Source organism: Schistocerca nitens, chromosome 5 (assembly GCF_023898315.1).
Source record: "Schistocerca nitens isolate TAMUIC-IGC-003100 chromosome 5, iqSchNite1.1, whole genome shotgun sequence".
Lineage (NCBI taxonomy): Eukaryota > Metazoa > Arthropoda > Insecta > Orthoptera > Acrididae > Schistocerca > Schistocerca nitens.
The window spans coordinates 225,359,051-225,372,461 of record NC_064618.1 but is presented as its reverse complement, the minus strand read 5'-3'; the positions used below and the strand labels follow the sequence as shown (position 1 = coordinate 225,372,461).

At 37.4% G+C, this 13,411-nt stretch overlaps 1 protein-coding gene across 1 annotated transcript in view; it reads left to right on the top strand.

The window, feature by feature from the left end:
- The window catches only part of LOC126260353 (uncharacterized), a 91,334-nt gene extending 78,458 nt beyond the window's left edge, over positions 1-12,876 (top strand). The window contains exon 8 of the mRNA XM_049957679.1: positions 12,785-12,876. Within this exon, the coding sequence (XP_049813636.1) occupies positions 12,785-12,876 (92 nt within the window). The remainder of the gene's footprint in view (positions 1-12,784) is intronic.
- The last annotated feature ends 535 nt before the right edge of the window (positions 12,877-13,411 follow it).

The following is a 13,411-nucleotide window of genomic DNA, read 5'->3' as shown; positions in this document are numbered from 1 at the left end:
ATTTTAACATCAAACTGCACCATGATACACAAAGTATATTTTATAATGTAAATGGATAGATAAAAAATCTACTCACCAAGCATGGCAGGAGAATACACACACAAAAATAGTTTAAGTTTTACAAGCTTTCAGAACCAGTGGCTCCTTCTTCCGGCAGAAGAGTTGAAGGGGAAGGAAGAGGGGTGAAGGAAAAGGACTGGGAAGGTTTAGGGAAAGGGGTACAGTTCAGAAAAGTCACCCAGAACCCCGGGTCAGGTGAGACTTACCGGATGGAATGAGAAGGAAAGGCTGATTGTTGGGGACTGCACCAGATGAAATTTGAAAACCTGAGAGCTTAAAAGTGAAAAACTGGGTAATAAACAAGTCAGAGATTACTACTAAACCAACATAATAAGAGTGAAAAGCTAAGTGCATTGTATGTAACAGAAGTGAGAGGGGGGACGGCGAAAAATAGACATGTCAGAAAACGAAATACATAGAAGACTAAAATCGAGTGAAGAAAGGAGTAGCTACTGTGAAGAAAGCCTGAGATGGAAGGAATTAATGTACATAAAGGCAAGGTGGGAGTTGAGAACCAAGGACATGTAGCACTAGTTCCCATGTGCGGAGTTCTGAGAAACTGGTGTCTGGGGGAAAAATCCAGATGGCACGTGCGGTAAAACAGCCACAGAAGTCATGACCGTGCTCTGCAACAGGATATTGTGTGTTGCTGGTATACACCATCTGCCTATGCCCATTTATCCTGTCTGATAACTGGATGGTGGTCATATTTATATAAAGGCAGAGCAGTGTTTCCATAAGAGCTGGTAAATGACTTGTCGTTTCACAGGTGGCTCTCCCTTTGGTAGTATTCTTTTGCCAGTAACAGGGCTGGAATAGGTGTAATAGGAGGATGGACAGGGCAAGTCTTGCAGCATAGGCGGTCACAGGGCTAGGAGCCATAGAGCAGGGAGATGGGTGCAGAAGGAGAATAGGGTCTGACAAGGTATTGCAGGGATCGGGAGGGCAATGAAAAGCTATTCTCGGTGTGGTGAGCAATATCTCAGACAGAATGGACCTCATTTCAGGGCGTAATTTTAGGAAGTCATGGCCTTGTAGAAGCAGCTGATTAATGTATTCGAGACCAGGATAATACTGGGTGACAAGTGGTGTGCTCCGAAGTTGTTTTTTGGAGGGATCAGCAGTACCAGGATTGGATGTGATGGCCTGGGAAATCTGCTGCTGAACTAGGCTGTTGGGATAATTACGTCCAGTGAACACAGTGGTTAGAGTGGTGGTGTACTGCTGTAAAGAGTCTGCATCCAAAAAAATACATTTGCTTTGAATGTCAAGGCTCTATGGGAAGGAGCTCTCATGCTTATCAAATGGACCCATGACAAAACTGATAGCTTTTCTTTGGATCTTCTCCATTTCTTCTTTCGACCCAACATGGAGGAATCCCAGACAGACAAACAATACTGAAGTGTTTGTCCATCGAGGGTTTTGTAAGATACCCTGTAAGTAGGCTGTTTAGGTTTGTATGTTGGTAACGCCATGTAGCGCTCTATATGAAAATCACTGACTGTGGTGTGTGAAGGCTGTGGTTGGTTTGCATTGTTGGAGTAATATTCGCCATTGTAGTGTTGGGCAGTTGCCTGTTAACAGCGCGTAGCGTTGCGCAGTTGGAGGTGAGCTGCCAGCAGTGGTGGATGTGGGGAAGTGAGATGGCGGATTTTTTGAGAGCGGATGATCTGGACGTGTGTCCATCAGAAACAGTACATTTGTAAGAATGGATGTCATGAGAACACTATTAAGGTAAATACATTGTTTGTTCTTTATCAAAATCTTTCATTTGCTAACTATGCCTATCAGTAGTTAGTGACTTCAGTAGTTTGAATATTTTATTAAGCTGGCAGTAGTGGCGCTCGCTGTATTGCAGTAGTTCGAGTAACGAAGATTTTTGTGAGGTAAGTGATTTGTGAAACGTATAGGTTAATGTTAGTCAGGACCATTCTTTTGTAGGGATTTTTGAAAGTCAGATTGCGTTGCGCTAAAAATATTGTGTGTCAGTTTAAGCACAGTCATGTATAATTGTTCGAAGGGGACGTTTCATATGTCGACCCTTAACCGAGGATACCTCACTGGAATCTTCTGATTTTTTCTTGCAGTGTGTGTGTAATTAGTGTAGCTTTTGTTTATTGCTAGCACGTAATTGTAGAGAGAATCTCCTTTGTAGTTGCAGTCTTTCATTGTTGTACAGTAAAACAGTTGTGGCATGTATGTAGATTTGCACCACGTATTTTGCAGCTGCACTTGCGATTAACTAGATATTATTTTCAGTGCTATGTTAATGTGTTTTCTTATTTTTGCTCTTCAAATTGTGCTTTTCTGTGTTATCGTGTGAAATATTGTGACAATTATGCCGTGTGAAAAACGTAATACTAGGCTCCAAAGTAAACTGAGAAATAACAGTGAAGACGAAAGCAGTGTGTTAGCACCACCGTGTAATAAATTAACTAATGTTCAACATAGTAATTTGGTAATTGTGCATAGGGAAATGGAGCAGGTGGCAAACAATGGTGTAGGCAGTGAAACAATTAGTGAACAGGGAAGCATTATTGATTGATCGGTCGGCAACAGCTCACCTCAGGAATCCGAAATGACAGGACACAATGTTGCAAATACTGTAGATTCAGGTTTTGCGTCCTCACCGTTTTCTCAAATAAGTCAAGACACATTTTCTGCTTTTCAAAATGCGAATATTGCCGGATCAAATGCACTGCCGAATAGCACTGAGGAACATGTTTCAGACACCAGTGCATTGTTATTACAGTTAATGCAACAAATGGGACAAAGGTTACAAAAGTTAGACACAATGGAACAAAATCTTCAAAAGTTAGACACAATGGAACAAAATCTTCAAAAGTTAGACACAATGGAACAACACCAGAGACAAACACAGCAACAGTTAGATGCAATGAAACAAAAGCTTGAAAAGTTAGACTCAGTGGAACATACGCTTGAACAAACACGTGAAGATTTAACTACTGAGTTACATAAAATCGAATCGAAGTGTCAAAAAGTCTGTAATGACGTAAAAACACAAATTTGTCAGCATTTCCAACCTATTTTTTCGCAGCATGAAAATACGTTACAGAATCACGAAGCAGTCATAAAAGAACTGCAAACTATTGTTCATGAAAATCATGAGACCTTGCAAGCTAAAATTGACTCAGTTGCATGTACTGATTCGGTTATGCAACTTGCAAAAACTCAGGAAAACTTAAAGGATACACTAGATATGATTTCAACACAAATGGACACTGTGAAACTTGGTTCAGAAAAACACACTGAGGAAATCTGTTCATTATCGGAGAAAGTAGCCAAACTTTTGGATCAGTTCACTAACTTATCTGCAAAGGTAGATGATGATCTGAATGACACAAGACCTGTAGCCATCACTGACACAGAAGAGTATGAACAAATTAAGAAATTCAAACAAAATCAGAATCAAATTAATACGCAACACAAAAGAGAAATCCGGGAAGTACAAGATCAGTTGGCACAAGTAATACAAAAATTACATATTTCAGAGGACACTCGCGCTCCAACACGGGAAGAGGGACTTAGAAATACGGAAAAGCCACAAAATAATAACACAGGGCATTTCGGAAATTATGAAAGAAATTGGCAAGGTGCACCAAATTTTGAGATGGAACCGCCGACAGGACGTAACAATGACCGATATGCTACTCGCCGACACGATGATTTTGACTATAAGCTGTTCATTACTACACGTAAATTCAAAACATTTAAGAATTCTGGCAACGACATTCATCCACGAGTGTGGCTCCACCAATTCTCTCATTGTTTTCCTCCCGACTGGTCATTAGAGCGCAGATTAGAATTTATGTGTGGCTACTTAGAGAATGAACCAGCTGAAAGAATGTGATCGGTCATTCACGATTGCCACAGTGAAGAAGAATTTTATCATGCCTTCTTCTCAGCATATTGGTCTCAAACTACACAAGGCCGAGTAAAACATAGCATCATCATAATGATGAAACATTTCGAACAATCTGAATTTTCCAGTCTTGTGAAATATTTTGAAGACATGTTGCACAAGAATCAGTACCTGTCAAACCCATACAGCCCCTCAGAACTCATCCGCATTTGCTTAATCAAATTACCTGAACATTTATGACATATTATTTTAGCAGGACGTTGCAAAGACGACATTGAAGCTTTTCAGGGACTCTTACAAGAATTAGAAATTGACACAGACTGTCATGGGATGCGAAAACAGGAAAGCAATCGTTACAGGTCACATCCGTCACAAATCCATGACGACAGAAACAATAACTTTACACGACAAGGCTATTCTTACAACGTAAATCGTGACCAAAACAGACACAGCCCTTGTGACAACCGTTGGTAGAATAATAGTTACAGAGAAAGATCGCATTTCCGTAGTAATGAATATGACAGAGATAACCATAGAAACAGACAATATCGGAACCAAAACAATTATTACCAAGGGAGACGGAATGACTTCAGACGCAACAGTTCAGCGCGCAGTTACGATTCCAGGAGAAATTCTCCACCACATGACCGACAAAAAAGAAACTATGGAAACTACCGACTTGACGACAGACGATATAATCGTAACGACAGACCTGAATTTCATCAGAACTGGCGGGATTCAAACAGGACAGGGCCCTCTCGGCAAGGTGAATTTGTAGAAGTTAGGCCTCCTAATCCCAATAACGATGCGCACCAACAAAGAGACAGACAATGACTCGCATCGCAGGCAGCCACGTCCGCCAGCTGGCTCAGGGAAAAATTACATAGACGCTAACCTTGAGAAAAATTCCAGTATTCCTTACCGACGTATACGACATGATAATTCCGTTGAAGTTCGAGCTTTGCATAGTAGGAAGAGTAAAGGCTTGCACCACATTTCACATGTAAAACCGTTTATTGAGAGATAATCTGTTTTTTAACTTAGTCTTTGCTATAAAATTTTTCACTTTACATTACTAGTATGCTTTGTCAGACATAGAAACTGTTAACATGCAACTATGTTTTAAAATTAACTATCCAGTCTAGAACCTAGGGAACATATTTAGACAGTAATTACAAATGCATTGTTACAGTGAACAGAGCACACAGTGTTATTGTGTGTGTACATTCTTGCTTGTTAGTTGTATGATTACGTAACGACCATAAGGCTCACATACTTACAACATGTACTGGTACTGCTAATGAGATTTTAATGCAACATTTTGGTTTACTTGAAAATACATTCTGGGCTTAAAGTACTTTCTGAGAGATACCAGATGACACAGTGGTTAGTTTGTGTGACAGCTACACAATTATATCACGACGCTACTAATGATTGACACAATTTATATTATTGCGCTGTATCTGTTTTATATCTGCACAGTTTTTCTGAATTCTGCTGGAAAGGAAAATATGTTTTAGTAGTAACTTTTGTGGTATAGCTACAATGAGACAACCTTTTCTGTAGCACAACAATACGTTACAGTACAGTACTTACTTCATCATGGCAATAAGCGTAACAACTACGATATCTATACACATAGCAATTGACTTCGTTTATTACGAGGTAAGTACATTGACTTCCACAGAACTTTGCTTACGGACGACGATAATTACGACACTTGGCACATTTTTTACCCTCAAGTAATGACAGAGATTATGTTACAACAAGACGCACAATTTAGTGTCGCAGTACACGTATTTGAGTGATTAATTTTGTACCTAGAACATTTATTTTTAAAGATTTATGAATTATAATGATACAAAGGTTTTCCGTGATACATTTCATTCCATTGCTGTAATCTGTAACACCTGAGGGTATAATTACATTAACCCTCAGGGGGGTACACGCTTACTTTGTGTACCATGTGTTTGGCAAGCACAAGGAGCCCTAGCTAATATGGTATTTGCTTATACAACTTTACACTTCGGTACCATATTTCTCTAACACATAAATTACACAGCTATCTGATCATTTAACTGAGAGAAACAAACATTTTTTTTTCACGTCAGTGACAGAAGTTTACGCAATTACACAGTTGGATAATTTCACACTTATGAAATTGTATTTTGTCTGTACTTCGTGAACTGTTCATATTTTTTTTTTTTTTTTTTTTAACCATTGTGATACTATGAGAGCTTTGAATGTCGCATTTGGTATGGGGTCATGATTTTTAAAGTATGTTTGAGGTAGATGACACTATTGAAATAAGCAGAGAATTTTTTTTAAGTTTTGAAATTATTGCAGAAAGCTACGACGTTTTTGAGATTTGACTGAGGTGTTATGACATTATTACGACGACGATGTGTGTTATGCTGTTGAGGTATGTTTATGATCAATAAGCTGATACTATATGAGGAATTTGATTATGCTACGTATCTGTTATGATGAAATATTGTAAAAGTGTCGACGATATGTATATGTACAGGTATAATAAGGTAAGGAATAATGAGTAGCGGTTAGCGACTCTGACTTATGAAAAAGGATGTTGGAAACCAAGAATCGTACTTTAAGAGTTATGAAATGTGTGTAAATGAGTGAATGTACCACAATGCCGGCGAAAAATTTTTGGACACTGTTATATTTATAGGATTTTGTTTCTACAGATTTGTAACGCAAATATTTCGAGCTGTGAAATTTTATTTGTATCAAACTGTCACTGTAGCGGAAACTGATGTCATAAATATTTCGGTAAGGAAGGTAGATCACTGTAAGCACCCAGCTGCGCGACAATCGCCTGGAAAAAAGCCATTAGTGTGTGCCTTTCAGAGGCACAGGTGGAGAAAAAAAAAAAAAAAGAGAGGCCATTATCCTCGCTATTGACATTTCTTTGTAGAAAGCATCGCAAATACGACACGCTCAAACTTGAAAACATATGATTACACTGTGGAGCTCTTAATTTATGATATTTACTAAAATGCCTAATGAAATGATGAGAAACATTTTACATCTATTGTCTTTCTAGTTGAGAGATTGCTCATTTTGTTTAATATCTGGTTTCCAGCTGTGTTGCAGCATTGGTTTTATAAAATAAAATTAAATGCATTTGCTAATGTGAACACTTTCTGTCAACAGATCTATTAAATAATTACTTTATGATCCACATTCTTCGAAAAAGGAGCTCTTGGAATGGAAAGAACAATAAGAAGGGACTAATAACAGTAACTGCATATATAATTTTCTTTTCAAGTACTTGGTAATTTTTTGTAGAATTAGTTTTTGTGGTGCACCACTTTAATGACATAGATATTAAGATGTGAACAGACATTTCCCTTATCTGCGTTGTTGTCTTTAGTGTACTATTTTTTCTGCTTGAGCTTTATCATGTTTAGGTATAAGTTATTTCATTTGCTGCTGCTGGTTGCGAGGCATAGTGTTACTGAATTTGACTTTGTATTACTCTGTTAAGCCAGTTTTACTACTGATTTATTTTTATTGTTTGCTGCACATTGCCTTATATTAGTTGTAATGTTGCATTTGCTCTGCTAATCTAGATTTACTGCTGCTAGCTTTGCCAATTTGCATTTTTTGTCATTGCTGTTTGTGTTAATTGTTTTGTGCTGCTGCATTGCCTAATCCCTGTTTATGCATCTGAGCTCAGTAGATTTAAGTTAGCTTAAGAGGGGGTAGACTATATAAGAGAATGAGTTGCGATGAATTGGAAGAAATGCATTGAGAAGTTATACGAAAAAAGTACAGAGAACAGGTATAGATAGGATTTTTCGGAAATAATGAAGAACGAAGGGAGATCTCTGAGAAGTAAAGAAAGTTTTGTTTGCAAAATACTGCAGTAAAGTGAACCCTGTCCTTTCCTTGTGTTATCCAACTATGTGTTTGTGTACCCTTGGGTATTTATGTTCTTCCTGTCTTTATGTGTTTCTCTGATGACTGTTACGTTGTAGAATTTTTCTGATAATATGGTATTTACGTTGTAAAGATGTTTAGACATTATTTATTCTGATTTGTTGTAATGCTCACATGTGAAGTTGATGTTTCAAAAGTTATTCTGATCTTGTATGTATTTACTTATGTCATAATTCCTGTAACACTGATGTATATGTTTATTTCTATTCTTTCGTAAAGCCCCTATTGCTTCAAATGTTATCTGTTCTGTTATGTTCTTTAATGATGTATTTTGTACCTTTGTAATTGTATTCTTATGTTGTAAATTTATAATTGTATAGACACCAGTTCTTCAAATTAAGTATCATTTCACTGCACACGTTTCTGTTGGTCATAATATATGCACAGTATGTGAGAAGTAGGGATTGATAGTATTTGCACATGTGTTAATAATTCAGCAAGGGACTGGTTAACAGCATTGCTGGGTCTAAGGACAATTCCAAAAACTTTGTGAGTACACAAGTGGTGGTTTATGGACTTGCTATATTGTCCGCAAGACTCTTCGATGGTGATTGTGCACCTGCACAGTTGCAACAGATGGCTGCTGGCCGCCTCTACAAGGACTACAGTGGGTCTGAATCTTTGATGGCCCACCAATACCATTATTTCTACAAGGACTGCAGTGGGTCAGCACCTCTGGTGGCCCATCACTACCGTAATCTCTACTAGGACTACAGTGGGTCTGCTCTGTGATGACCTACCTACCAATATTCTTCAAAACTGACTCTGCTGTGGGTTTGCTCTGTTGTGGCGCATTACCTGTCTGCATGTCAAGACTCAGCACTGTCTTTCCGTTGGAAGGACAACAGTACTTCTTCAAGACTGCATGGAAATCCACTGCTTCTGTGTGCAATTTCTTTTACTAATGAGACTTTGTGAAAAAAAACTGTAATTACTATTATGATGAATGATCAGGACTGTCTTTATGGACTGTGAGAAAATTTTAGCTTTTGACCAACATTGTATCAATAAGTGTGTGCATTTGATTTCTTTGTTATTGTGATTGTGAAAAAAATTTAACAAATACGTATTGGCCAGTGTCCAAAACAATTTGAAAAATTTTTTGTGGGGAGCGTGGGGGCTATGTAAGTAGGCTGTTTAGGTTTTTATGTTGGTAACGCCATGTAGCGCTCTATATGAAAATCACTGACTGTGGTGTGTGAAGGCTGTGGTTGGTTTGCATTGTTGGAGTAATATTCGCCATTGTAGTGTTGGGCAGTTGCCTGTTAACAGCGCATAGCGTTGCGCAGTTGGAGGTGAGCTGCCAGCAGTGGTGGATGTGGGGAAGTGAGAAGGCGGATTTTTTGAGAGCGGATGATCTGGATGTGTGTCCATCAGAAACAGTACATTTGTAAGAATGGATGTCATGAGAACACTATTAAGGTAAATACATTGTTTGTTCTTTATCAAAATCTTTCATTTGCTAACTATGCCTATCAGTAGTTAGTGACTTCAGTAGTTTGAATCTTTTATTTAGCTGGCAGTAGTGGTGCTCGCTGTATTGCAGTAGTTCGAGTAACGAAGATTTTCGTGAGGTAAGTGATTTGTGAAATGTATAGGTTAATGTTAGTCAGGGCTATTCTTTTGTAGGGATTTTTGAAAGTCAGATTGCGTTCTGCTAAAAATATTGTGTGTCAGTTTAAGCACAGTCATGTATAATTGTTCGAAGGGAACGTTTCAACCCCTATAGTGGGTGGACTACACTTCCTGAAGATTCTTCCAATGATTCATGATCCTGCATTTGCCTTACCTACGATTAGTTTTATGTGGTCATTCCATTTTAAACATATCTGTGGGTATGCTGCAAGGCATTTACTGGATGTCACTGTTTTAGCTGATTGTCCAGCGATTGTATACCAAATGATAACAGGTCTTTCTGTCTATTTATGCACAACAAGTTATATCTGTTTAGGCTCCAGATTTATTGCCAACCCCTGAACTAAGCATGAATCATATGCAGGTGTTCCTGCATTACACTACAAGTTACTAGCATTATGACTTCTAAGTATACATAGCAGCAGCATCTGTGAGCAGTCTCATGGAGCTTCCGATGTTATCCAGTAGTTCATTTCCGTAAGAGGATGGTTTGATAAGTCTCATATAAAAGCAAAGAAAACTGTTTGTTTTGTACAAAACTCACCTTACTTCTTGACATAGTTTCCTCTGAGGGATATATACTTGGTCCAGTGGTCCTCCAGTTTTTTCATCTCACTGTAAAAATAGATTCTGTCAAACTGTGCAAAACACACATTGACTGCAACTAACACTTCCCCAATTGATGTACATTTCTTCCCAGATTAGAGAACAGGAATAAATCACTTGGGACTATGTTTGGTGAATAGTGTGTGTGCCACCTTTGGTCTTTTTTCAGCCAACACAAGTTTCAAATGATCAAACAATGAAGCATAATAGGATCCAGTTATGGTTCTGTCTTTTTCCAAATGATCTATGAGAATTATTTCTTGGGAATCACAAAAAGCAGTGGCCATAACCTTACCATCTGACAAAATGGTCTTTGCCTACTTCTGTGCACTTTCACCAGCTTTTGTCCATTCTTTTGACTGCCATTTTGACTCCAGTGTGTCATGATAGATTCAGATTTCATCAACAGTAACAAATCAGTGCAAAATGTCTTGTGGATTGTGGTTAAACATTGCCTTTATGATGCTTGTCCAAAAACACTTAAATTTATTAATCCAAAAGTAAATGGTCTTCAATGATGGTGCAGAGTCAGCATGAAATTCATTCGGTTCTGTTTTGATCTGTGTAGCAATTCAAAACTTCAAATGAAAATGTTTAATAGCAGCAGCAGTTTTCTGCATTTTCAATTGCAGTGGACACACTGACCAATTCAGACAGCTGTCAACAATGAAATGTATGCTATGTATTGTTGAAATTCTTTATATGATCCTGAGAATAATCAAGCTTACCAGTCATGAAGCCACAACACAAACGTTCCTTTTTTTTTTTTTTTTTCAAGGAGATTTACCAGACTTATCAACACAACCTCATATCTAGTGGATAGCAGTTGTCCCATAACACCCTCTTTGGGGTTTGCCCGATGTTCCACTTTATGTCTAAAGTTAACTCTCCATTACAAATGACATGATATGTTCTGTTTACTAGGAACTCTTCAATCCAATCCCAAAGCTAGTCTGATATCCCTTATGCTTGTATTATGTTTATTAAGTGATAGTGCAGAACTGCACTGAATGCCTTCTGGAAGTCAAGAAACATGTCATCAACATGAACACCAGTATCAGCCTACTGCCTTCTATATCTCATAGACAAACACATTTCCACAGAGCTGGTGTTCAATATCCAAAAAGTTCATAAGATGCATTAAACACAATCCACAATTTGACAAAGTACTGATGTCACTGATGTAAGTATAGGGAAGGTATATTTAAGGTGTCACATTCCATCGATGATAAAATGGACAAGCTTTTTAGAGGTGGGGCATAAGGTTCGATTGCAGTAGGATGGGGAAGGAAATGAGCCACACTCTTGCAAAGGGACCATCCTGGCATTGGCCTAAATGCATATCCACTGTGCTGACACTGGTGTCACATCACTTGTTATTAGTGATATCGTCATCAGGCTTTCACTCTGCCCAGTACACTGCCATGCTCTGCCATGCTACACCCCTGTGGAGACTCTGAAAATTAACACCCCTGTGGAGACTTTGAAAATTAGAAACTGACCAGTTTATCAACTTCTAAGCTCAATAACTTATTTGTTCTAAGAAGACAAGTGGTCTAACTAATTTAAAAAGTTTTGTTAAGGCTTTGTGTAGCCTCACGATAGCCAAGGCCTTTGATTATGTTGATCATAAAATTCTACCAGTGAAACCAAAACTGAACTCCATTAAAGACATATCCCATGCCTGGATGGAATCATATATTAAAAACAGATACCAAAAGTTCACATTAACAAATGACACAACAGGAATGTGATAAATCTGGAGGGGGAAACCTTAAGTAATGTTCTTTTCCTGTGTGAATGATTTAAAAAAGATGTTGGAAAACTGCTCAACTGTCATTTTTGTTGATGACAACCATATGGAATACTGATAAATTCCCCAAACACATGCATGTCAGACACAGCCAGCAGAATACTAGAACAGACTTACAATGGGTTATCACTGCAAAGTGCTTAACCCCTAATCTCCCAAAAAATCATATTACACAATTCCAAATGAATAAAAAAATTCTTAATTGCTTTAAATACAGAGCTTGATAGGAACATACTGCACGAGGCTTCATGACTAAAGTTCCTTGGACTAAAGATGAATAATAAACTTAAGTGGCACTAGCTTTGCTTTCTGCTTTGCACTTAGAAATTTCTCTCACTGTGTTGACAAGCCGCATATATTGCGTACTTTCACTTGGTACTGTCTTATGGCGTAATCTTTGAAGGCATTCCAGAAGAGTTTGCCACCTGAATTTATTATCTATATGGATGCTGAGGAACTTCATACATGGCATCTCGTCCAGTTTATACACCTTGATCTCTACTTCTGATATGTAAGTCATTTTTATTTGTTTAGAATTCCACCATAAAAGTGTTTTTAATATCAAAGGTCAAAGTGTTTGCTGTAAACCAGTTGTAAGCCTGTTCCATTATTCTCCTGGTTGTGTGGTACAACTGTTTTTTGATCTTTTATCAGTATACTTTTCTTCTTGTTATAATTGTACTAAATTTCTTAAAAATCTTTATTTATATTTGAAAATATGTGTAAGTCATTTGAATACTGTTTATTACTTGACATTTTCATAATCTTTTTCATTATACTGTAATGAACTTAAGCATTTATATTATTTTCTTTTTGTGTTTTAGGGACTAAGCTACAGAACACTATTCTGAGCATAACATTGAATCAGTATATTCTAATGTCACCAGCATTCATCTACATTTACAGAAAAGTATAAATGAAATAAATCATGGAAATTATGCAATTTATACCATAGTTCATAGCGTATAGTTTTTAATACCTCTACAAATGAAGTAACCACTGTATAACCTGATAAGAGAGTATAGATCAATAGGATTTTTAAAATGTTATGATCTTTGCTGTGGATGAAGCCTATATTGAAATCAGGAATAATTATAATGAGATCAAGTTCATTACACTGATAAATCAAGAACTGTACAATTTATTTTATTCTGCTGCTTTAGCAGTCTGTGTAATTCATATATAAATAGGTCTTCAAATTTGTTCCTCAATTTTCTCCCTTAAACTAAGGTACTTCCAAGTTTAGAAGAGAAACTTATCCCTTGTGTGATTAAAACAATGTCATTAAAAGAGATGCCACTTCATTTATCTTACTGCTAATGTCTGAAATGTTTCATTTGATATTTGACCTATTATATCAATAATGATTTGTACATTATTCAAGGTGCTAACATCTCTTATTGATTTTCAACTGATATTTAATTTAGTTCTGTATGAAGAATAGATTATGC